The 24,211-nt window shown below is 39.4% G+C and overlaps 1 protein-coding gene across 5 annotated transcripts in view; it reads right to left on the reverse strand.

The window, feature by feature from the left end:
- Positions 1-423: 423 nt before the first annotated feature.
- Positions 424-24,211, reverse strand: part of LOC143860146 (5'-3' exonuclease family protein) — a 70,314-nt gene continuing 46,526 nt past the window's right edge. For 3 of the 5 annotated variants that reach the window (XM_077370688.1, XM_077370685.1, XM_077370689.1), the window contains 9 exons: positions 23,659-23,786; positions 23,514-23,582; positions 19,571-19,656; positions 18,847-18,956; positions 10,472-10,522; positions 8,497-8,555; positions 8,233-8,277; positions 916-990; positions 424-787 (listed from right to left, as the gene is read on the reverse strand). In XM_077370688.1, the coding sequence (XP_077226803.1) occupies positions 671-787; positions 916-990; positions 8,233-8,277; positions 8,497-8,555; positions 10,472-10,522; positions 18,847-18,956; positions 19,571-19,656; positions 23,514-23,582; positions 23,659-23,786 (740 nt within the window). In that variant the 3' untranslated portion in view covers positions 424-670. The remainder of the gene's footprint in view (positions 788-915; positions 991-8,232; positions 8,278-8,496; positions 8,556-10,471; positions 10,523-18,846; positions 18,957-19,570; positions 19,657-23,513; positions 23,583-23,658; positions 23,787-24,211) is intronic. The other 2 variants (XM_077370686.1, XM_077370687.1) reach the window with 2 other exon arrangements.

Consider the following 24,211-nt stretch of genomic DNA (forward strand, 5'->3'; position numbering starts at 1 on the left):
ATTTTTATGATGTAGAAAGTCAGCTTAAAATAGTACAACTCTTGCCAACCCTTGTCCAACCTGAGATAGCATTTGCTCAACCCTAACCCGACCCAGCCCAAGCCCGAGGATGTTCAATCCTAACCCAACCCAGCACTAAATCTCTCAACCCTAACCTGACCCATCTAACCAAATCAGGTTGGGTTGAGTCCTGGTTAGACGGGCAAAAACAGAAAAATGCAAAAAGAAATTGATAAAATTAGAGGACATAGGTCGGGTTCGGGTCACGTTGCCCATGGCCTCAGCCCTAACCCAACTCAAAATAAAATTGGGTTGGCTTTTCCCAACCCAACCCAAGCCGAAATCGGGTTGAGCCTGTCGGGTTCAGGTTGAGCCCGACCCAACTCGCACCCCTACTTAAAAATGAAAATTATGTAACAACTATAAAGAAATTTACATTTATAAGGTATTGAATAAACAAAGATACATTTACATGATATTTAATAACCAAAGATATACATTTATAATGTGCCTCCTTGCTTTGATCATACTAACCAGTGGCTCAACATGAATCTGCAAGTTATAGTATTTCTGCATGATTTTTTATCTTTGGCCGAAATATCACTTCTATTTTTCTCGGACTCACCAGAGTTTCAAGATTATAGTTAAGCGGCGAAATTTTGCAGCTAAGTCATGCTTCAAGCTTGTTCCATAAATAGCATGCTCTTCTAATGATGTTGTCTGCAGAAGATCCTTCGGCAAATGCACCGATTGCTCTCAAAAGGCTTACGAATTTCTCACCATTGTCCTGTGAAGAATTCCAGAAGAAAAAAAGATCGAAAAATGAAAACCTCTCATAAATGATACTTAGAATGTGCATTTTTTGCACATTTGCAAGCACATTTTAAATGAACGCATACAGAAGTGTGCAGTAACCTTTGGTTTCTCAAAAACAAGATCGGATGTCTGGAACGGAACCATGTAGAATGGAAGATCGGTGCGTAGAGTCGCCTGCCATAATAAAAAGGCTCAGCACATTGAAACTGCAATAGAGAATTTTAAATATGGTAACAGAATGATACACAAGTATTTTCAGCTCTTTCTATGCTTGCCGAAATATCACTTCTACCATTTTCGGGATCCAGCTGTCTACTCTCATGAGAAGTGGCACTGTCTATGACCAGTGAATTCAGGGAAGAAAAACATAACAATAAATTAAGGGAACAATGTTACCAAGAGATTCTAGACACTGGAATAAAAAAAAATCAATGGAACAAACAATATGATTGGAAAGAAGTTAAGCAACCATGAGATTCCGTGACACTGGAAACAAAGGAAAGTTCAAGCAGATGATGTAACTGCTTACAAACATTCCAACATAATGCTGTACATAACTCTGGCCTCTGCTGATAAATCATTGAGATCTATTTGCTTGCTTAGAAAAACAACTGGATATGCACTTCTATAGACACAAGTGTAGGGTTTTTTGTGTGTGTGCGCGCGCGCGCGCGTGTGTGGTTGGTTGGGTGGGGGGTAAAGAATCATTAAGAGAGCAATCACACAAGTAAACACAAAAGATTTATGTGGAGGACCCTCCAATGAAGAGGGAAAAACCATAGGGCAAATCCAACGGCATATCCACCAATCAAAGTGGGTAAAACAATGTGTCTCTCAAGTTTTCACTCAAAATTTGAGGAAATACAAGAAATTAGAGAGATACAAGGGTTACCTCTATGAGAACAACAAATCATACATTCTCACTGCAAATACCCAATCCGATCTTCAAATCAAAGAAACCCAAATCCTCACAAAGTCTTAGTGCATCAAAATAATTCAACAGTGCAACGAAAATCTCCAAGAAGAACGCTCCAAACCTTAGGTTTTGATCCCGTACAAAACCCCGAAAAGGAGCACACAAAGAAAACACTTGTTTCTATTTTCTTCTCTCTCTCTCTCTCTCTCTCTCTCTCTCTCTCTCTTTTCTTCTCTGTTTCACGTTTTATTCTTCTTTCAGTATTTCACCAAAATATCACACCACCTCACGGCTCTCTTTCCTTATCAAAGAAGGAAACTTCCTTCCTTTCCTATTCCAAATACAATTTCTAAGTGTATAGGTGTGGGCCCACATCATGGGATGGAGCCCACAACAAAAAGATTGTAGATATAGTATTATTTATTGGGCACATAATCACTTTGTTGTTAAAAGGACGGTACAACAAAGCATAAAAAAACATGAAACAGAAAATTGAGCTTGCAACATTGGGATTCTAAAATACAGAAAGCCACCCCTGAAAACCCTTTTGCCAGGTGTTAAGCTAACTTGCATGTATCCGGTGAACATGTTAGACGAAACACTCAATATTTGGCAATCCCACTCAATATTGGGCAATCATATTTTCATCTAGGACATCTGCTAGTCACTTTCTGATGCCCCTCGTATCAAGGATTTGCAATTAAAATATTTGGTTTCAGACTAGCAGATTTGAAGAAAAGATGGAGTTTATTTGGATGACCGTTGCTTCTCTAACCAACAACCATTCTACTTTAAACCAGTGTCATGAATGAGAGAAGGTACCTAAGCAAGTAGGTTGTTGATTTGAGTGCATTACATGAAGAGAAAAGACTGTGAATGGTTCTAAATTGTTGAAGTTAGAGCTATCTTAGTTGCTATACTAAAAGCCAGAAGAAGTTTCTGTTTTGGAGATGCTACTCGTATTCATGACTAATTGTGGAAACCTACAAGAGGATTAAAGGACTATGTCATACATATAGAATGAAGTCTTTTACAGTTTAATTCTTTTGTCCTTTGAAATTCACTTTTCTAGTGTGAAAGCCATCCTCTTGAATTGTGAATAGAATAGTTATGATGCTTCCTATGCGTGGTTAATCGAGCCTCTAGAGGTGAATTTTCAGTTGAATAACTTCCGTTGATAGAGTTGTACACCTATGCACTAGAATTCGAAAATTAGAACTACTTGTATACATATTTATTCCAGTCCCTACCAACCCTAGTCTATATTTATCAACACTCTAGTTTACAATTCATCGGAGCTTCAGAACTTGTTTGAATTTAGAGTTTCAAACCGCCTGCAACTATATCCTTCTAGGAATTTTAAACTTATGCCGCGGGCTCTTATTACTGACTGGAATTCAGTACTTCCATGTGCCCCACTACTATACATCTTGGCTGGCATTAATGTCAACTGTTTGGAAAGTGGTTAAAGCTTAATTTATATTATAAGGGACTGAATTGTTGGTATTGATTCATTAAGGGATTGGGCATATTTTGGCTGCAATTCCAGACCTAGTTCTAATTGTCAATTGAATGAGCCTACGTCAAGCTTAACTTTGCTTGGCTTGGTTGATTGATTGCTTGGAAGCCACTGGTATACAAGGATTGTGTATTGGAGTGGTTAGAAGCTCTGGGACTGGTTTTTTTTTTATGACACAGGGTGTCCCGACCCCCTTCCGGAGTAGGATTATTACCACGTGCATCAGGGTAAGTCCGGGTGGGATTCGAACACTCGTCTCCGGGGAGCAAACTCGTGACTTTATGCCGAAGAGCCAACACCTGTATTGTACTGGTTAGAAGCTCTGTGACTGTTTTGAAGAGTATAAGGCAGCCTACTTTGCCTACTACTCTATTGAATACCTCTACATTCCGGAATTGGGTACTGATACCCACATTGATCCATGCCACCATGGCTCCACCATCTTAATGAAATTTCCTCCCCAACATGAAGATTCCTGTAGTTTTCACTTGCTGCGTGTAAGGAATTTCTACCGGCTCTTGGAGGATTTCATATGACGTAGCATAATTATCCACGTAGAAGAACCCAACTAGAGCCAGGATTAGAGCCGGGTAGATTCCTTTCACCTTCTTCATGAAATTTTTCTAAGGATTCATTTAGCCGACCCCAACTAGTTTGGGATAAAGGCTTTGTTGAGTTGAGTTGAGTTGAGCATAATGTTATTTCGGAATTGGTCACGACTGGAGAAGTAACAGGTTCTGTCAATAAATTTTGATGGCCTAGTCAACGCTGCCTCATTCCAATGTTGTTGAAAATAACATGCAGAAACACTCGGAATATATTTTTGTGGAGTCTCAGGATCACAAACTCGAAAGTGAGGCGCAGCCTCAGAATTCTATAATTCAATGGATGGCTGAAGTATACATGGCGGAGCTGTCAAAGTTGGGAACATATGGTGGAGCCATGGTGGTGTGGATCAATGTGGGTATCAGTACCCAATTCCGGAATGTAGAGGTACTCAATAGAGCAGTAGGCAAAGTAGGGTGCCTTTTACTCTTCAAAATAGTCCGAAAGCTTCTAACCATTCCAATACATAATCCTTGTATTCCAGTAGGCTGGGAACATATGGTGGAGCCATGGTGGTGTGAATCAATGTGGGTATCAGTACCCAATTCCGAAATGTAGATGTACTCAATAGAGCAGTAGGCAAAGTAGGGTGCCTTTTACTCTTCAAAATAGTCCCCAAGCTTCTAACCATTCCAATACATAATCCTTGTATTCCAGTAGGCTTCCAAGGAATTAATCAACCAAGCCAAGCATAGTTAGGCTTGACATATGCCCATTCAATTGATAATTAGAACTAGGTCTTGAATTGCAGCCGAAATCTGCCTAATCCCTTAATGAGTCAATAGCAACAATTCAGTCCCTTATAATAGAAATTGAGCTTTAACCACTTTGCAAACAGTTGGCATTAATGCCAGCCATGATGTATAGTAGTCGAGCACATGGAAGTTCTGAATTCCACTTAGCAATAGGAGCCTATAACAGAAGTATAAAATTCATGGAAGGATATAGTGGCAGTCAGTTTGAAACTCTGAATCAAACAAATTATGAAGCTCCAAAGAATTGTAAACTCGAGTGTTGATAATATAGATGAGGGTTGATAGGGACTAGAATAAATTTGTATACAAGTAGTTCCAATTTCCGGATTCCAGTGCATAGGAGTACACCTTTGTCATCAGATGTTTGTTGGTTAGCGAGTTCACAACCCAAGCTGATCGTTATTCAACAGAAAATTCACCCCTATGTAGGCTCGATTGACCACGCATGAGAAGCATCATAACTATTCCATTCACAAGTCAAGAGGATGGTGTCCGCACTCCGCACAAGAAAAGTGAATTCCAAAGGACTAAGGAATTCAACCGCAAAGTCCAGCTGTAGCATACTTTATTCTTCTTGTTGGTATCCACAATTAGTCATGACCACCAGTAGCATCTCCAAAACAGAAACCTCCATGGGCTTTTAGTATAGCAAACTAAGATAGCTCTGACTTCAACAATTTAGAATCATTCACAGTCTTCTTTCTTCATGTAATACACCAAAATCAGCTTCCTCCATCATGTCTCCAAATCAGCACGTCTAAAACCTAATATTTCAAATGCAGATACTTTATATAACATCTTGAATTTCACCCGGTATCTGCCAATGCTAACCAAACAACCTAGGTTTGAGACACAAATATATCGGATTCCAGTTGTAAAGCACCAAGTCCAGCTGTCCCTTTGATCTAATATGAGCACATCAAAGTGAGCAACTAAACAAGAATCATTTTTCAAGTTGAGATAACTATAGAGTTGTTCCAAGACTATAGAGGTCATGCATCAAACTTAAGAATTTTAAAAATATGATACATATATCTCAGGTCCGAACTGTCCTTTCAAGTTGAGATCACCACAGGGTTAAGACCTCACAAGCATTATCACAAACAACCCACACCCAATCTGAAGTTTCAGCCAATAACGCCTTCAATATACTCTACTGAGACCTGTAAGGCTAAGAAACCTTACGAACCATGCTCTAATACCATATATGACGCAGCAGAATGTGATTTCAGAGTTGATCGCGACAGGTTCTTTCTGTAAATGTTGATGGTCGGGCCAACACTGCCTCATTCCACAGTTGTTGAAAATAACATGCAGGCACACTGAATAATACATTTGGGGACTCTCAGGATCACAAACCCAAGAATGAGGTGCAGACTCATAATTCTGTAATTCAATGGGTGGCTGAAGTGAACCAAGCCAACCTGGCACACAAAGGAGTTAAGGCCTTGGAAACATGGGTGACTTCTGATCGACCAATTCCCATTATGAATATGGTGGGCTCTCTGGAGATATTGACCCTGGTCACCAAGTGAGGGCCTCTTTAGATTCAGATAAGAAATTGAACCAAAATTGGATCAATGTGCTCATGCTATGATAGCCAGCTACATACTCTTGGGATAACAATTACTCAATTTAATTAACATGTGTTGGCCAAACTCTACCCATGGTCGACTATGACCACTGTCACTATGGGACAACGCCCCAAAATTTTAACAATTTCTAATGATTAGTCTCAGGCCAATTAATGGGGAGTTCATTGACCCCAAGCTTTTGAATCTCAGCCAGATAGTTGGGAGAAGAAATAGTGGCCGGCTGCTAGGGTCAACATTAGCATTTCAACAAGCATCTGATGTGCCATTAATTGAAACTCAAACCTACATTCAAATGGGTCCTGACCTTTAAGAAATTTATCTATGAGGCTTTATTGAGGAAGCTTCCTACTGGGTACTCAAACACAACATTCAAATCGGATCCCACTAATAATTAATAGAACTGCACCTAACTCTAGCTGATCCCTGTTGGATCCAATCGGCTCACCCAAGGGGAAAACCCATGTTGAGGATTCTCAACCTAAGAGGCTGCAGATTTAGTTCCAACCTATTCAGCCCAATACAAGTTCCACTGTTTCAACAGCCTTAAGGATTAGGGTTTGTGAAGGTAGTAGCTTGGGCTCACTTCTAGAAAACAATTCAGTATAAAAATTCATGATCTCACCTGTGTTTTCTCAAATCGGGTCTGTATGATGGGATAGACTTGCATAAATGGTTCTCAAGAAGGCATCACTTATTATTGCACGACAGAATACAAATTAAATCTTCCATAAACTCCTAATAGAGGGAATTTTATTGAAGAAAATGAAATACAATTAATGAGCCGGTAGAAATTCCAAGAGCCGGTAGAAATTCCTTCCACGCAGCAAGTAAAAACTATAAGAATCCTCAGGTTAGAGAAAAAATTTCATTCAGATTTACCTCCTCAACTCAGCTGATTTCCTGGATAGAAAATTCCTCTCCGAGGAAGAGCCTGAAATTAGTTCTCCACATTCCCTATCTTCAAAATCAAAAGTCCACCTCAAATAAGAAAGAAAACCGTATTTATCTAATCCTAACTACCTTCAAAGACAAGAATGCCCTTCTTATGGGTTAGTATTTGCACCACACTACAAACCCCTTCGCTCAAGAATGGAATAAAACTACAATCACCCTAGGTTAAGGGAGGCCCATTTCCTTTGGCCGCGACCCGCTCTACATCAAGGCTTAACTTTGAAACAATATAGGAAGTCTAAATTCTGTAACGTGGTGATGTTTGAGTTCGACAATACCATGTTGTGTAGGTGATGTGGACATGAGAACTGCTACTTAATAACCATGAAAGCCTTGGGAAGTAAATTTTCCCCCTCCACTTCACAGGATTTTGATAGTGTCACAATGATGCTGCCTGAAAAAATGTAGAAATGGTACCAATGACAAAAGACAAATCAGATATTTTTACTTCACTATGTGTATGAAAGCTGGGCATAGATGATAGTTGTCCTTCAGCCCGGGGGAGTTAGAGAGTTAATTACTGTAGGTCGATTCATATTCTCTCTTATAATTTCTCCTCTTCTCCATATGAAATGGTTGTCTTGTGCGGGTGATCCATCATATAGTTTTAATTCAAATTAAAGGTGTCATCTGCCTGCACAATTTTTTTCTCCATCACTAGGATTCCTTAACCCAAACTTTCCTGTACTGGATAAGCTTCCCCATGTTGCGTCTCACTTTCTGTTACTAATTCATTTGTTAATTGATATCAAAATTCTTAACAATAAACTGGTGATTACGCTATTCATTTGTTTATCGATATCAAAATTCCTAACAATAAACTGGTGATTATACTATTGTTTTTTTTTCTGTATATAATGCAATTAAAAACCATAGCAAGCAATAGCCATATGTTTTTTCTTGGTTGGAACTCATTTCTAAGTCGGCAAACCAAACAAGCAATGAAAGCACAACAGGACAACTAAAATTATTTCTGCACTCAGTGTGTAGAGTGAAACACTGAAATACATGGAATTCATGACCAAGTTGATTCAGTAACAAGGACAAGCGATAGGGAAAGACTAATGAAATTACCAAGTTCTTGCTTAAAACGGCCCGATCAGCATTAGATATGAGGACCTGTTAACAAAAACATCCGGGAACATTAAGTACATTCTCCTTATTGAAACTTCTCACCATAAGGCGTCGAGAAGGTATATGATGAACACAACTGTAGTCTTTTCTTTACCAACAATGGCAAACTAAGCCAATAGGAGTAAAAAAGAATGGTTACGACTTACGAAAGTTCTAAAGATGATGATTAGCATATTGAACGCCAACAAAATTAAACAGAATTACCTCCCTTATGCGTTCCTCTTTGACTTCATGTACAGAGTTCAACAAGTTCTCCAAAGTACCTACCAGTATAAACAACTGATTAGCATATGTACCATACATTCTTTTGTGACTCATCCTATAAGTACAGTCAGCCTTTTCTCCTACAAAAGAAAGAATGAGAAGTGTAGTTCTCAAAAGGAACTGCCTAGGCCCCTACACACCAAGACAGGGGTCCCTGCCGGATGGGACCCACCTACGCTTTCAAACCCTAGGGTACCTGAGTGGTTTTGTAGGCTCAGGGAATCCATGATTAGTTGCAGTAACGCCTACCTGTTATTTTAACCCTTTAAGAATGTTACGTAAATGTGGCCTCACAAAGAGTTAATTTATTTTTGGTTATCTGCTTCTTGTTGATGTGCTACCTATTCTCTAAAGATCTATCATATTCTATTCCTTGCTTGTTAGTTAATACGTTTAGATATCTGATCCACTATACTTTTTTAGATTTCCCCTTATGTTCACGCAACCACGAAATATGTTAGTGAAAAGAATTACGCAAGTTTAACATAACAGATTGCCATTTTGCAGAGTATAACCTATTCTATGCTTGCTACAATGAATGATCTTATTTAGGTCAGGTTTATCATCAACTGCTTGATTCGTTTTTGCTCTTACTATATACAGCCAAAGAGAGATTATGCATGTACGGAGTTATTTCTTGGATGTGGTGGCCAATAAGGTTGTAGCGTAATTTTCGTAACTTTTTTTGGTAGGTAAGCTCGGACTGAACCCTTTGACCTTAGGGTTGAAGAACATAGTCTTTACCAAGCTCAACCCCAATTTTCGGTACTTCAATCAGTTCAAGATTCATATATTCAGAATAGGTCGTTGTGATTGGTTGGGACTTGGGATTTCTGTCCTTGCTTGCAAAAGCCCTGTTCAATTCAGTTGTGCCTGTTATCGTGATCTTCAAGCACAGACGTAAAGGGAAATTTGCTGATTATTCAAACTTATAAATGAAGAGGATATAATTCCAATCAAATGACAGTTATATTTTCACATCTATTATTGTAATCTTTTGATGCAGAATTGAAAATAAAAACTGAACTCAAGGAGCATAACGATAATGAGTGTGGCATATCATAGTGCTAGACCTAACTAAATGTAATTTTATCATATATGGCTAGGATCTATTTTTTCAAGCTAAAATTTTAAATTATCGCCGTGAAATAAGGGATCTTTTTCATAGAAGAGTGGCAAATTTTACGGCCGGCTGCCAACCTGACGCCAACCCTCCTCCTTTATCCTGGCTTGGGACAGGCTGTGAAAAACATAGGTGAAATAAGGGATCTTCATCATTAAAAAAAATGGAATAAAGCATCTTCAGCTATGGCAGTCAAAAAATGTCAGCATAAATTATTATACTGTGCCAGGATTTCTATTCAACTCCACACAATACTTCCTCAACGTAAACTAAAATCGGCTTGAGGACCTTGTGATCCTCAATGTAAACTACAATCAGCATGAAGACCTTGTGATATTTCAAAGTTTCAGCAACTTGAACGTAACTCTGCAGTCCTAATAGTTATACTTCCATGCCTTTGTTTTCTTGAAAAAATATCGTCATTTTAGTTGTTCTCAGTTTTTGTCTTTTTTGGTTGTTCACAGTTTGTCAAAAAATGTTTACATTTTTCTTTTGACATATAAAACTAAAGAGGAAAAAGCTGATACCAATTTCCTGAATAAATAATAGCAATTTTAAAGCAAAAAAACAAAAATAGCCACACCAAACCTAGTGATCAACTTGAGAGCAAAAAAGATGTCCTTATTTTAGTTGTTCTCAGTTGGTCAAAAAAATGTTTACATTTTTTCTTTTGACATATAAAACTAAAGAAATTTCTATTACATTGGCTGTTCATTTAAAGATGAAAAATCTCATACCAATTTCCTGAATAAATACTAGCAATTTTAAAGCTAAAAAAAAAAATAGCCATACCAAACCTAGTGATCAACTTGAGAGCATTTACAAGTCCAATACCCTCGATTCCTGCATTTAAGAATATGAATTAGTGGATTTGAAGCATCAAATTATCAAATTCTGAAGAATTATACAGCCAAGTTACAATAATATTTGAATGGCATGAAACTATGAACGTCAAGGAAGTTAAAATGAGTACATCATTCAAAAAGAAAAAAAAATAGTAAACAAAGCGAACGTATTGGGAACTGCTGTGGGCCAGCAAGCACTTTAGCATTTCCCTGGCCTACAGTACCAGTGGCACACAAAAATGGTGATTGGAGCCATTCATCCAGCAGGCCATTATAAGTTCAGTCCATCACTGCCAATCCCACCATAGTGCAGTGTAGTATGAAGAATAGAAGAAAAATCAGAAACAAGATAAAGGATTTAAGAAAGGAATCACAGAGAAGAGAAATAGGGTAAACCCTAACAAGCCTCAGTAAAAAAGTAGAAACCAGTAGCACAGAAATCCCCTTCCTCTCACTCGCTCTCTTATTGGTGTCCATCTCAGTTTTCTGCAACCTTGCATAACAAATCTCCTTATCAAATTCTGTTTGGTCATTCCTCAGACTATTCATTGCTCCATGTGTTTGGTTGAGTTTGTTTTGTTCATTTTGCTTCTCATGAGAGATTATTTCCTCAGAATATTCCTTACTCCATGATTTTGGTTGAGTTTGTTTTTTTCATTTTGCTTCTCATGAGAGATAAACTCTCACCTCATGCAGCTAAATGTGTTTTTATTGAATACGATGATGATCAGAAAGGCTTTCGCTGTTTTGACCCTGGTCAGCTTCGTATGCTCGTCTCCAACCATATCATTTTTCTTAAAAATATCTTACTTCTTCCGACTTTTACATAAAGTCCACTCATCCACTCCGTCATCAGAAAATTAGAAAGGCTTTCGTTGTCTTGACCCTGGTCAGCTTCGTATGCTCGTCTCCGACCATATCTTTTTTCTTAAAAATATTTATTTCTACCGACTTTTTCATAAAGTTCACTCATCCACTCTGTCTCTCAGTTACCTTTGATGACAAAGGTAATCCATTCTATTCCATTGTGGTGATTGCTACACTACTCCCTTAGATGAGTAACCATTGGGTTGTTCTAAACGTTACACTGATCCTCCTTACTATTATAACTTGCCTTCTAAATCATTCATTTATCAATCTTGACCAACAAGTCGTCCCTTCAAACCATAAACAAGCAATGCAACAGGACTATTGGAAACAAGTAATGGAAGAGAAGCTTCATGCTCTCCATGAAAGTTACATGGGATTTCGTTCCGTGTCCTCCGAACATAGTATTCCTGTTATTCAAAAAAAATATGAAAAGGACTTAATTCGTCTTGCCAATTTGACTGAAAACAAGATAGTTGGCATTCCAATTGAATTGAATATCAAGGGTCGACAACATATCAACAACCTGTGGGGAGTTTACTTAACCTGACTGGGCCAGATATTGTGTATGTCATTCAGATAGTAAGTCAATTTGTTTTTCCTCATACACCTCAACTCACAGTAGTTCCTCGAATCATAAGATTACTTGCGTGGCACTGACAACTGGAGTCACTTTTTTCGTCTCCATCCTCCATGGAGATAACTGCCTACGTTGATGCTGATTTTGGAGGTTAGGGTAGTAGAGAGAGAGAGAGAGAGAGAGAGAGAGAGAGAGAGAGAGAGAGAGAGAGAGAGAGAGAGAGAGATGGAGTGAATGACATAGTTCCCATTCTTGGCTATTGCTGTATATCAATGACAAAACCCTATATGTCATGAAAAGGCACAAATATCCCCCACATACAATTTAATTCCCATACAAGAAATAATTATTATTTCATACACTCCTCAAGCTGAGCATAAACACCAATCATGCCCAGTCTGGATAAAATATAGTCAAAATGGGACTTCACAATTTAAGGCATCATCGAGTTGATTACCAGTAGGAATAAAGAGAAGACAAATCCCTTAGAGCATTTTCACGAATGAAGTGTATCCACCTTAATGTGTTCCATGTGATCGATCATGCTGGACATGATTATTTGATATGTTGATTGCAGCCTGATTATCACAATATAGCCCCATAGGGTATGGAACAGACACATTCAAGATAATAAGCTATATGAATCAAATAAAGAGGATATACCGGTCATGTGGTCCGTCTCCCGAGTCAATAATCCAAGATGAACTTGGGAGAGACTCACATAGTAGGTAGAAATTGTACCTAACTGGACAAATGATGAAGATGTATGACTATCCGTGTTAATTAACAGTTTGCGAAAGCTCTCCAAATGTCAAAACTGTTTGAAGGAATAGAACCTGGGACAGTTGTTGGTGCACCTTAGGAAGAGGAGCCATATTGATAAGTCTCAGCAACATGGCCTGAAAAGGCATCTGGTTGGGCTTGAAGTGAGGTGGACGGCCATGTCACTCCCAACATGCCTCTCTGGTGTAACGGGTCTTGCCACAGATATCACACTTTAGTTTTCCCTTGTTATCAAATGACTTCTTCGGATTTTCTCCCCTATAATCTCTGGAACCTTTTTTATGTGAAAGCTACTGCAGGATAGTCAGTCTGGGATGATAATGGAGCCATAGCCTTCTCCCTACTGTCCTCACACCGGACAAGAGAGTATGCTTACTCTGAAGTAAGAAGAATGTCGCGACCTAGGATTTGACCCACCCGAGTGACATTAAATGAAGGTTCAGACCAGATAGGAACTCAAATATGCGATTTTCTTCTACTTGTTTCTGAAATCGCTCTATATCAGGCTCAGTATCCCACTTCACGCTGGTAGAGGTCTACCTCTTCCCAATGCCTCGAAAAGTGGAGAAGTAAGAAGAAAGTGTCTTCTCCCCTGTCTAAGATTATCAATCTCCTGAAGAAGATGATAAACTCGAACAATATTTCTTTCTTGTGCACATGTCATCTCAACTTGATCCCAGATATCTTTAGATGTTCTCAGGAATAGGGGTGTGACTGATATGTGGTTGCATCGAAGAAAACAACCACGGAATTATCATGAAATTATCCAGCTCCCACTCAGGATATTTTGAATCGTCCGACTTGAGTTCCTGCACCCAGCAGTAACATAATCAAGCTTGTCCAATCCACCGATGTACATTCAGGTAGACTGGGCCCATCCATATAGATAGTGCCATCTAGTTTTACCATGGTGATTTGCACATTAGGGTTATCCCCGTAGGGTCCCGCTAGAAGGCCAGAATCAGTACCCAATAGAAGAGTTCACTTCAGATCTACCAGAAGAGGTAATTTTTTGTTGTGAGATACCTCAAACCAACCTAAGGGAGATATATTATCAACTCCATAGAAACAACACATAAAATAGAGAATGCCCCAGTAATGCAGCCACAAATGTCGTTGGAACTCCCTCACATGAACTTCAATCAGAAAAAGAATACCGCCACTGTGTTCCTATGAAAAAAAAAACCGACCCCAAATGAAGTAATCTCCCTTCAAAACATGTCCTGAGGTGAGAGAACTATCAACCCAAAAAACGAGATTTATGGATGCAACTACAAAATTGATAGAGTTCCCTCAAAGGAGGTCAAATCGGAAAAATGACATAACCACTGTGTTCCTATGCCAAAAATGCCCAAAAAAAAGGAATCCCCTTCCAAACAGATCCCGAGATGAGAGAAAACTCTCAACCTCAAAACAAAGAGATTTCAGGATTTTCTTCAAGAACAATCAGAAAAATAACAAATAACCCCCATTTTTTTTACAGCATAATAAGGAGATTGATGTGTATCCAAGCCATGTAGGTTTCAGACCAACTCCGAGGAGTTTCTTCAAGAACAATAAGAAAAATATCAAATAACCCCCATTTTTTTTTTTTTTTTGAAAAACAGCATAATAAGGACATTGATGTGTATCCGAGCCATGTAGGTTTCAGACCTACTCCATGGGCGTACGACTGCTGACATCAGTTGTACGACATGATGACAGCATCAATGCGTACGACAGTCAAGGGCGTTGATTCCCTTAGAAAAAATATAAAAAATTCCTTAGTCTGATACCAAGTTGGAGTTGTTAAAGGTTAAGAGTAGTAGAGCACGAGAGGAGATCAAAGGAGAGAAGAGATGGTGTGAATGGAATAGTTGCACTCTAGGCTATTCTTGTATATTAATGATAAAACCACATCACATGGAAAAGACATATACATCCCCCAAATACAAACTAATTACCATACAAGAAATAATCCTTAGTTGGTGTATGTTCCTCAGAGATTCTTTGATTTCATGGAAATGCAAGAAGCAAAATGGCATTTCAACATCTTCGGGTGAAGCGGAATATTGATGTATGTCATCAGCAGCTAGCGAGGTGGTCTGACTTCGTTCTCTTATCTCGGACTTTGGCATTACTCTACCTTCATCAACTCCTCTTTATGAAAATAATAAGAGTGAAATTCAGATAGCAACCAATCTAATTTTTTATTAGCAATCAAAGCATATTGAGGTAGATTGTCATTATATTCGACAATGCTATTCTAAAGGACGGATCACATTATCATATATTTCTTTATCACTTCATCTTGCGAATATATTCACAAAGGCAATGATGTGCGCTAGACATGATTTTCTAATTTACAAATTGACACTTCATAACCCAGTGCATCAATTTGAGGGGGAATGTGAAACATAGCCAACTTATATACACCACTATTGGGTGTATATAAGCCAAATGGATTTCCCTTCGTAAATATAAATATAAACATATATAAACGCATAGTTATGTATACATATAAGTAGATAGAATATTACCTTTCGGACACTTAGTGAATGTATTATGCAATAGTGTTATTATTATAATTGACAAATATTATTATAAGAGTAATGGTAGACAAGTCGTGGGGTATGATTTCTCCCATTTTCTCCATTTCGTGGGTGTGATGTTGCTCTTTTCTCTCTCTTCATGTTAGTCCGAGTTTGAGAAGATTGTCAATAGTGGGGTTGGGAGAAGTGAAATCGAGAGTTTTGATCTTTGAAGCAAGAAACTTCCCTCATGGGTGCCGCTCCCACCCCGGAACTACAATTCAGTGCACCTTAGGAAGGAGCTTCCAAGGAGCGCGACCTCGTGATACTCCCAACGTATTGGCGCCTCCATCTATGTTGGTATCTTTGAATCCGGTACATCAAACTCTTCCAACTCTTCAAAGTATTTCATTGGAGCAAGCACATAGGCGTCTTCAGAAGGCACGAGGAAAGAGGGCATCAAAATGGAGATGGTTAGAAATTACTATTTGTTGATGTACTTAAATTTTGAAAGATAAATATGAAGATGGTTAGAAATTACTACTTTTTTTTTTGAAAGATGACATATTTCATTAATACTTAAAAGAGCATTCGGGACCAGGAGTCCCAGCCTGCGGTAGAAGAGATTAACACATACTGGCCCGGGCATACCCGAGACCAAAGGAAAACAAACAACACAAATATGACCTAAAAACATAAACTGTCCCTTTCCTTTCTTTTCTAAATATGCCTTCTTTAGATTATCTATTGCATTTCCTGAAATTTTCATCTGTACCCTTTCGAAACTGCACAAAGCTCTGATTAGCCTAAAACTAGCACCTCTAAACGACTGATTGACTGATAATTCTGAAAATATCAATCTCAAACTCTTAGATTCTAATCTAGGAGCAACACCAAAAAGATATAGCAAGGCTAGAGGATCCAGACATGAGCAAAAAGTTGTGCTCACCAGGAAATCTACACCGCAAACTTCTCTAGATCATCTAAGATATGTTGGATTAGAAAATCCTGCATTTCTAAGAGAAGCTCCTCCGGAACCTGCTCCAAACGGCTAGGGATTTTTCTATTAGCAATCCTCTCTTCCACTTGCCGAATACCGGCAATTTTGTTAGCCTCCCAATTGAGCTTCCTCAAATCCCTTTCTTCAGCCAAATGGAATTTAAAGAAGGGATGCGCGAAAAGAGGCGATTGGGTTATCCTAATCTCACTTGTCCCAGTGAGACGAGTTAGGGTAAACGGGCAGTCCTGAGCTTCTTGTCTAAAGATATCCCACTGCTTTCGAAGCAAATCATCAGCTACCTCTCTGGGCAAAGGGTCCATGAGGGTGGCTTTTTCTTCATCGTAAACCATCGCTTTAATCCTCCAAAGAATGTTTTCCAGAATCATTACTTCTGATGATAAGCGCTTCCTTCCATCGGAGGATGCAGAGAGACTACTAACAACGCCTTGAATCTCCATTCTCAAAACTAGTATCTTGAAGACCGGAAACAAAAATCAACCAGGAAGTCAAAAGCCCAGATAACCAAGCAAGTGCGGACGAGAAGTTCCTTCAAACAGACGTAAATGAGCAGAAAAGAGACAAAAAGACCTAAAAGCAACCCTGCAGCTGACCACTACTCGGGGTCTAAAATAGTTGAATCTAAGCGAGAGGACCAATAAACCCCGCCTCAAAGGCCCAAAAGAGAAAAAATGAAAAACAGGCCAAATAGGAAAAAAGACAAAACTACCCTTAAAAGAGAAAGAAAAAGACATAACACCTATAAGATTCCAGAAGCCAACCCTAGTCACAAAAGGTGAGTCAAGGCCCAGGCTAGCCCACTCTTACAAGAGGATTTGAATCAAGATGGCCCTCATCATCAAGCCATTTAACTTTGCGCTTAGTGGCCAGGGAAGCCAAAACCTCGGGCACTACCGACAAGCTCACCTGACAGGAGGACCTGCCAGACGCAGGCGCAAAAACAAACCACATTGGGCAGAGAACCAGAAAAGGCAGATTTGAAATTTGAAACCAGGCAGGTGAAAGAAGGGACAACGGGGCCCCGACTCGGCCCTGTAGACGGAATCGAAGCCAAACGAGCAACCCGTGAGCTTCGTCTCGGTAAAAATTCTAGCTTCCTGAAGGATTGTCTTAGGCTCTTTTGCCAAACTTAGAATCCTGAACCATGTTTACAGAATTGGGATTGAAATCCCCGAGATCTCTGTGCCTTCTGCCCCTTTGGCTCACGGGTTGCTTGTTTCTAGGACTCTTCCAAACAAACTTCCTATAGCCTCCACCGTTGATGAGGTCCAAGCATGTAAGGGAATGCCATAAAGGTTAACCCACAGTACTTCCTCACCTTGAACAAACTCCTTATTCCACGGAATGAGCGAGGACAAATAAGGTTCCAAAGACTTAGGGCTATTAGAGAATCTTGGAGGCCTGCAATTCAGAATCAAACATAAAAAGAAGTTCATCTTCTGACAATATACATGGGCATGGCAGCGATGGGATGGTCTAAGTCTTTTGCGCCCAAAGCCAAAAGTCCTCTAAAGATCCGTTAGGGCTACTCTTTTTTCCAATCAGACAGGATTTTAGGGATTCCATCCGCACATCCACTTCCTTACCCGAAATGCACAAGATCGGAGATCCTCCAATATTGTGAGAGATAGTGCCAGTGTCAGGCCATAGGTCGCCCTGGACATGGGCCAAGTCCGGGTAGGCTAGAGGGCGGGAAGAAGAGCGGGGAATCCATTTGGAATGAATTTTATTCTGGCGGCACCAACGACAACTTTCTCGCCACTCAAAGTTTAGGTACCGACAGGAAGGGCAGTGCCAATTCCCATTTCCTGTCTTTCGATTTCTTGTGAAAACACCCCGCCTCCCCCCCGCAGCCGGTGTCACTATACTTCGATTGCAGATTCTGCAATTTTTCCGCCAACTGAAATTATGATAGTGGCAACGGTGACATTCCCAATCCTCCGGTCTTCTAGACATGATCCTCAATGGCGACATTGCCCAATGTTTTTTATGTATTTGCTCCTAGAAATTACTATTTTTGATGTACTTGAATTTTGAAAGGCGTATAAAGAAAATATTGCATAAGCGCTCGCACCCTTAGACTCTTCTACAACCCATGCTTCCCCAACCTTGCTCCCGCCCTTGCCCCCGCCCCCACACCAACACCCGCTTCGTGCCTCTATGGTTTTGATTAGTGTTTAATAATGCGGAACGCGCCTGAAGAAAATCCTAGTCGACTCAGTACGACGCGATCGAGTACTCGGTGGACACGATCATAATTCGGGAGAGTCAAAGGAGTTTTTATTGACTATGTAGGGTAAAATTCGGAACGCGGTAACACGGTCAAGGTAAAAGGGGGTCGTCTCAGGGGAATCCATGGTGATTTGTATTTTGCTATTTTGCTTCACCATCTTGGTTGATGGTTTTCTTCTTTTCATTAATAAAACTTCAACATTCAAAATAAAAATAAAGGATATCTACAATAGTGTTAACGAGGAAATACATTCCAAGAGTAACAAAGTAGCTATAGTCTAAATATTAAACCTGTCATGAATGAAAATCTGCAATCAGTTCCAAAATAGAACCTGGAATATTATCAGATTTATCACCCATGAGTGACACCACATCAACAAATTGTGAGGGTTTCAGAGCTCCATATCTCTTAGCAAACTCCTCCAGTCCAAATGAAACTACCCTATAAAAGTAACACACTAATGTCATTAGACCCAAGTGATTTAGAATAGATGAAGTTATTAAAATAAAAATATCAACGTAAAACAAGTTAGCTTGGAAAAACAGAAGTATAGCTTTTCCTTTTTTCTAAATAATAACAACTTTATTTAGTGTATGTTCCAAAGTTACAGACATCAGAAGAAAAAAAAGCATTTTCTTCCCCAATTATGCATGGAAATCAGGAATTGAGCTTCCTTATAAGAAAGATACATTCGGATTCAAGATTTTAGCACAATTCTAAATTATGAGGTGTTTCAAAGAGAAAAGATGCTTCGTAATGAGTTCCCTAGCAGAGAGAAGATCATTATGCAAATTTTGGCTATCAATCTTGTACACCACTACACCCTTTTAAAAATGGGAGCAAAATGCCTTCTCAATTATTGGTAATCCTCTCACAAAACAATAGTTGCCTGTTATAGGTAAAAAAAGGGCGGCCCAGTGCACGAGGCTCCCGCCATTGCGGGGTCTGGGGAGGGCTAGATGTACACAGCCTATGATAGTTGCCTGTTATAGGTATTAAACATAATTCTAAATGAGAAGTGATTCACATAATAGCTAAATGATTGTGATACTAACTCGGATCCACGTGGTGCAATTCGTAGAAGACGTAATGGAGGAGACAAAATCTGAAAGAAATCTTTGTCGGGGGAGACAACTCGTACCTGTATCAAAGGAAAGAAGGTCAGTCAAATTGAAGTAAATGCAAGGAGACAAAAAATATAAACTCACTGATCATATTTTGACAAAACTTGCAAACTCAGAAACTGGCCTGCCATCATAGGCAAATAGTTTATATGATTATTGTGATATTTTTATGGCTCAAGTAAACTATGTTCAAAACTCTGAGCAGTATCTCTAGGCTAGAAATGAGATTAGAGTTAGAGGAGTGGAGGATGGAGAGTCTCCACTAGGGAGCTCTTCATGTAAATGATGTATATATAGGGCCCAGGTAGGGCAACAGTGTACAATGACTACAATACCCCTAATACTCTAAGTAATGGCTAAAGTACCCTACACATTATTCAACACTCCCCCTCAAGATGGAGTGTGTACACTATGGAACTCCAGCTTGCTAAGGGAGACTACAACAACAACTAAAAGTACAACAAAAGACCATACATAAAAAAGTACAATAGGCCCATACACACATACAGCTTGGTCTAACACTCCTCAAGCTGGTGTGATGAATACATAATGAAAGCATAATACTAAAAAGAAGGACGACGGCCACAATAAACAGCATCGAGATCAATGGCCATAAAAAAGAGCAGCTCACCTGAAGTAGCACAACAGCGAGAGCGATCATACAGGGCCTCTTCTGAATGAAAGCAAGGCAAACAAATCCGCATATCACGAGCAATGGAGGCGTCATGGCAGGAACAAGTGAAGAGGATAACAACCGATGGAAAAACCATCGGAGACAAGGTCGACGGTAAACTCATCGCCTGGAGAGAAGGGATAGAGAGAGAGAAAGTATAACCAACCAATGATGGGGAAACCATCGTCTGGAGACTAGGTCGACGGCATGAACATCATCACCTGAAAACAAGAAGAAAAATGAGGGAAAAGATAAACCAACCAACGATGGGGATACCATCGTCTAGAGACTAGTTCGACGGTATGAACATCATCGCCTGAAAAGAGCTGACCAACGATGGGAAACCATCGCCCGAAAAAGAGAGGTCGACGGGAAAAGACCGTCGCCTGTAAGAGAGACGACCAACGATGGATGTGGAAGCCATCGCCCGAAAAAGGAGGGAGAAGATAACCAGCCAACGATGGATATGGAAGCCATCGCCTGGAAAAGAGGGGATAAGGCATAAGCCGAGAAGACAAAGACTGACTAGGGAGCACAACAACACTCCCCCTTTGGTGAAACTACATGAGCTTGGAGATGACAAGACAAGGAGGGCAATATCAAGACAACACGAAGAGATAAGGCATAAAGCCGGACAACACGAAGAGACATGAAAAACAATACATGAAAACATGACAAAACTCCCTCAAGAAGACAAAGACAATACTAACAACACTCCCCCTCAAGAAAAGATGTAAAAGAGGACAACAAAGAGGACAACACTCCCCCTAAAGAAAAGACACAAAGAACTAAATGACAACACTCCCCCTCAAGTTGAAGCCGACGGGCTCTCAACTTGAAACCAAAAGATGACAAGCAAGGTGCAACACCTCTCGAACATTTCACCAAACACTTGGTGTGTGCCTTGAATAATAACATAAAGGACATAGAAAAACACAAACAACACAAATGACATAGAAAACAATGGAAAGAAAGAGATAAGAGATGACAAGAAGACAACCATAAGGCAACAAAAGAAAATAAACAACGGCAACAACCACAAAAGAAAGAAGACTTCCAAGCACCATACTTCTCTTGGACATTTCAATAAACACTTGGTGTGTGCCTTGGATAACAACCCGAAGGAAGAGAAAATAAAGAGATTTGGAGAGACTTTGGGTGTATTGGGAGCCATTTATATGGCTTCCCAAATGGGATGGCGGTGAGAAAGTATGGTTCAAAAAAGGGGTTTGGAATCGTGAGTTGAGATTGGGACATTTGAGTGGAGAGCAAAAAGGCAAAAAAATATAGAAAAGAGAAAATAAAAGTTGGAATGGAGGTTAGGTTAATGAGAAAGAAGAAAACAAACCAAATAGGGTTTAGAATGGAGATTTGTGAAGGGAGGAGAACGGAAAATGGGTTTAAAAGGAATAGAGGTTAAAGAACCAAAAAGGGGTTTGAGAGGCTCACACACAAAAGAAAAAGGAGACGTACATGCTGTAGAGAAGTAAAGAGTAGATAGTAGATCTAGGGTTTGGAGAGAACGACAGCCCAAACAATTTGACATTTTTTCTGTATATGTTGCTATGACCTTGTGATTATTACTCCTCCCTTCAACTTGCAATTATTAATCGCACCTCCCATCCGTGAGCTAAAGGGAAACTCAGACATCAGATGTGAGGAAAGAAATTACGGATTTGCAGAGAGAAAATAAGAAGAGAGATATTAGGGATTTGGTTTGGGGAAAAGAAGTTATGAAGAAAGAAAAAAACGAAGATTGGGAGACAGAAAATAGGAGGAAAATATGAAAGCAGATATCATATGTGAGGAAAGAAATTAGGGATTTGCAGAGAAAATAGGAAAAGAGATATTAGAGTGTTGGTAAAGAAAAAAAGAAAGAAAAGAAGCGTGAGAGAGGTGTGGAATGAGAATGACGATGAGATGAGACAGGGAGATCTCTTCTTTTCTTTCTTACTAGGATCTTTGCTCCGATACCATGTTAGAAATGATATTAGAGTTAGAGGAGAGGAAGAAGAAGCGGAGTGAAGGATGGAGAATCTCCACTAGGGAGCTCCTCACGTAAATGATGTATATATAGGGCCCAAATAGGGCAACAATGTACAATGACTACAATACCCATAATACTCAACTAATGCCTAAACTACCCTACACATTATTCAACACTCTACATGGAATAGTCCATCAAAGCTAAGCATGTAAGATGGGCTGCTAAATGTGCCATGATTAATTGCATTATGCATCGGTTAGTATGATGAATATTGAACTTATTATCAAATTGATCCTCCTAAATGCTATATTAATGAGAGACAGGGAGAGACATGGTTTCATCATGCAACTATGACAGCTATATAAAATGAATAAATAAATAAATCAATCAGTTAGATTAAGAAAAACATCCAAATATGATAGTGCATATCTAACTAGCAAATAAAAATTATAATGGCATCCTAAGAATGTGAGGAAGAGTATATACAGTCTTTGGTTCATCTTGTATATCTAATCTTTAGTTACTAACAAAATCATTGTTCATTCTTATAAGGACGGAAATTTAGTAAATAGTAACCCCTGCATACTAGGAGGCACAGATTGTTTGTAATTGGTATAGAAATTACAGGTTGAATCATAAAAGATAAAGCAAAGTGGTTCCCCAAAACTTTTTACTCATACTAAGATACAATTCTAAATAAAAATATGGGATAAGAACTCCAAATTTCCAAAGAAGCAAGTTACTACAAATAAAGTAGGGGTGCAACTTGGGTTGGGTTCAACCCGAAAAAATGTCGGGTCAGGCTGGGTATCCTTTGGTCGGGGTCGGGTTAAGTTTTCTCGACCCGAGTTGAGTTCGGGACGGGTTCGGGTTGAGGGCTTGAGCAACCCGGCCCGAGTGAAACCCGGCATTTTTTTATCGTTTTTTTAGTAAGCTTAAAAACTCGGGTTGGGTCAGGTTCGGGTTGGAAAAGGGTTCCTTAGGTCGGGTCGGCTTGAGGGTTGAACCTCATCGGGTTGGAACTCGGGTCGGGTAGGGTTCGGGTTGAGTAAATGGTTCCTCGGGTCGTGTTCGGGTTGGCCTCAACCAGACCCAACCCGACCCTACCCTACTGCACCCCTAAAATAAAGAGCTCCAACTATCATAATAAGATTCAAGATTATTAGCGAATTTCCTAGAGGCTATAACAAACATGCCAACATGAAATAAACTACCTTGAACCCAGAAGCAACACTATTTACAGCCAAAGTCCCAATTACATCGTCAGCTTCAACACCCGGAACCTGATACTCATTACTTTAGTAACCATGCTATTTCAGTATTTCCATTCTATACCGTTCTTATACAGCTCCTGCTTACCTCAATGACTTTGATGGACATAGCCTTGATAGATGCTTTCAAATATTGAAGCCCCTGAACAACAGTATCAGGGGTAGAGATGCGGTTGCACTTGTACTCGGGATACAAAGTATGACGGAAAGTCAAACCTTCACAAATTTTATGCATTTATAGTAATGAGGAAATAATCATAATGAAATAACTCCCACTCAAAAATAAATAAATAAATCAAATAACTTGCTCGTGAAAGTCCAACAGCAATGGAATGCATGATACCAGTAGGGCTTTCTAGTTGAAAATGCGTTACAAGAAATCTGTTTAGAATTGTTGCCCAAAATATGAGTATAATACAAAATAAAACTTCAGAGTGGAAAGAGAAATCAACAAAGTAACAATCATGGACACATAGAAAGACTATGTTGCATTCTATCAAGATTGGAATGGACAAAATATATGTTTCCCAAGCCGCATCTAGCTTTGTCTCTCTATTACAAGGATACTTACAAACAAGGTTTTAAATTTCGGTTTCGGTTACGGCCTTGGCCGAAACAGAAATTTTGGCCGAAATTCAGGA

Source organism: Tasmannia lanceolata, unplaced genomic scaffold (assembly GCF_043159265.1).
Source record: "Tasmannia lanceolata isolate RefF3 unplaced genomic scaffold, GAP_Taslan_0.1 ptg000037l, whole genome shotgun sequence".
Taxonomy (NCBI): domain Eukaryota; kingdom Viridiplantae; phylum Streptophyta; class Magnoliopsida; order Canellales; family Winteraceae; genus Tasmannia; species Tasmannia lanceolata.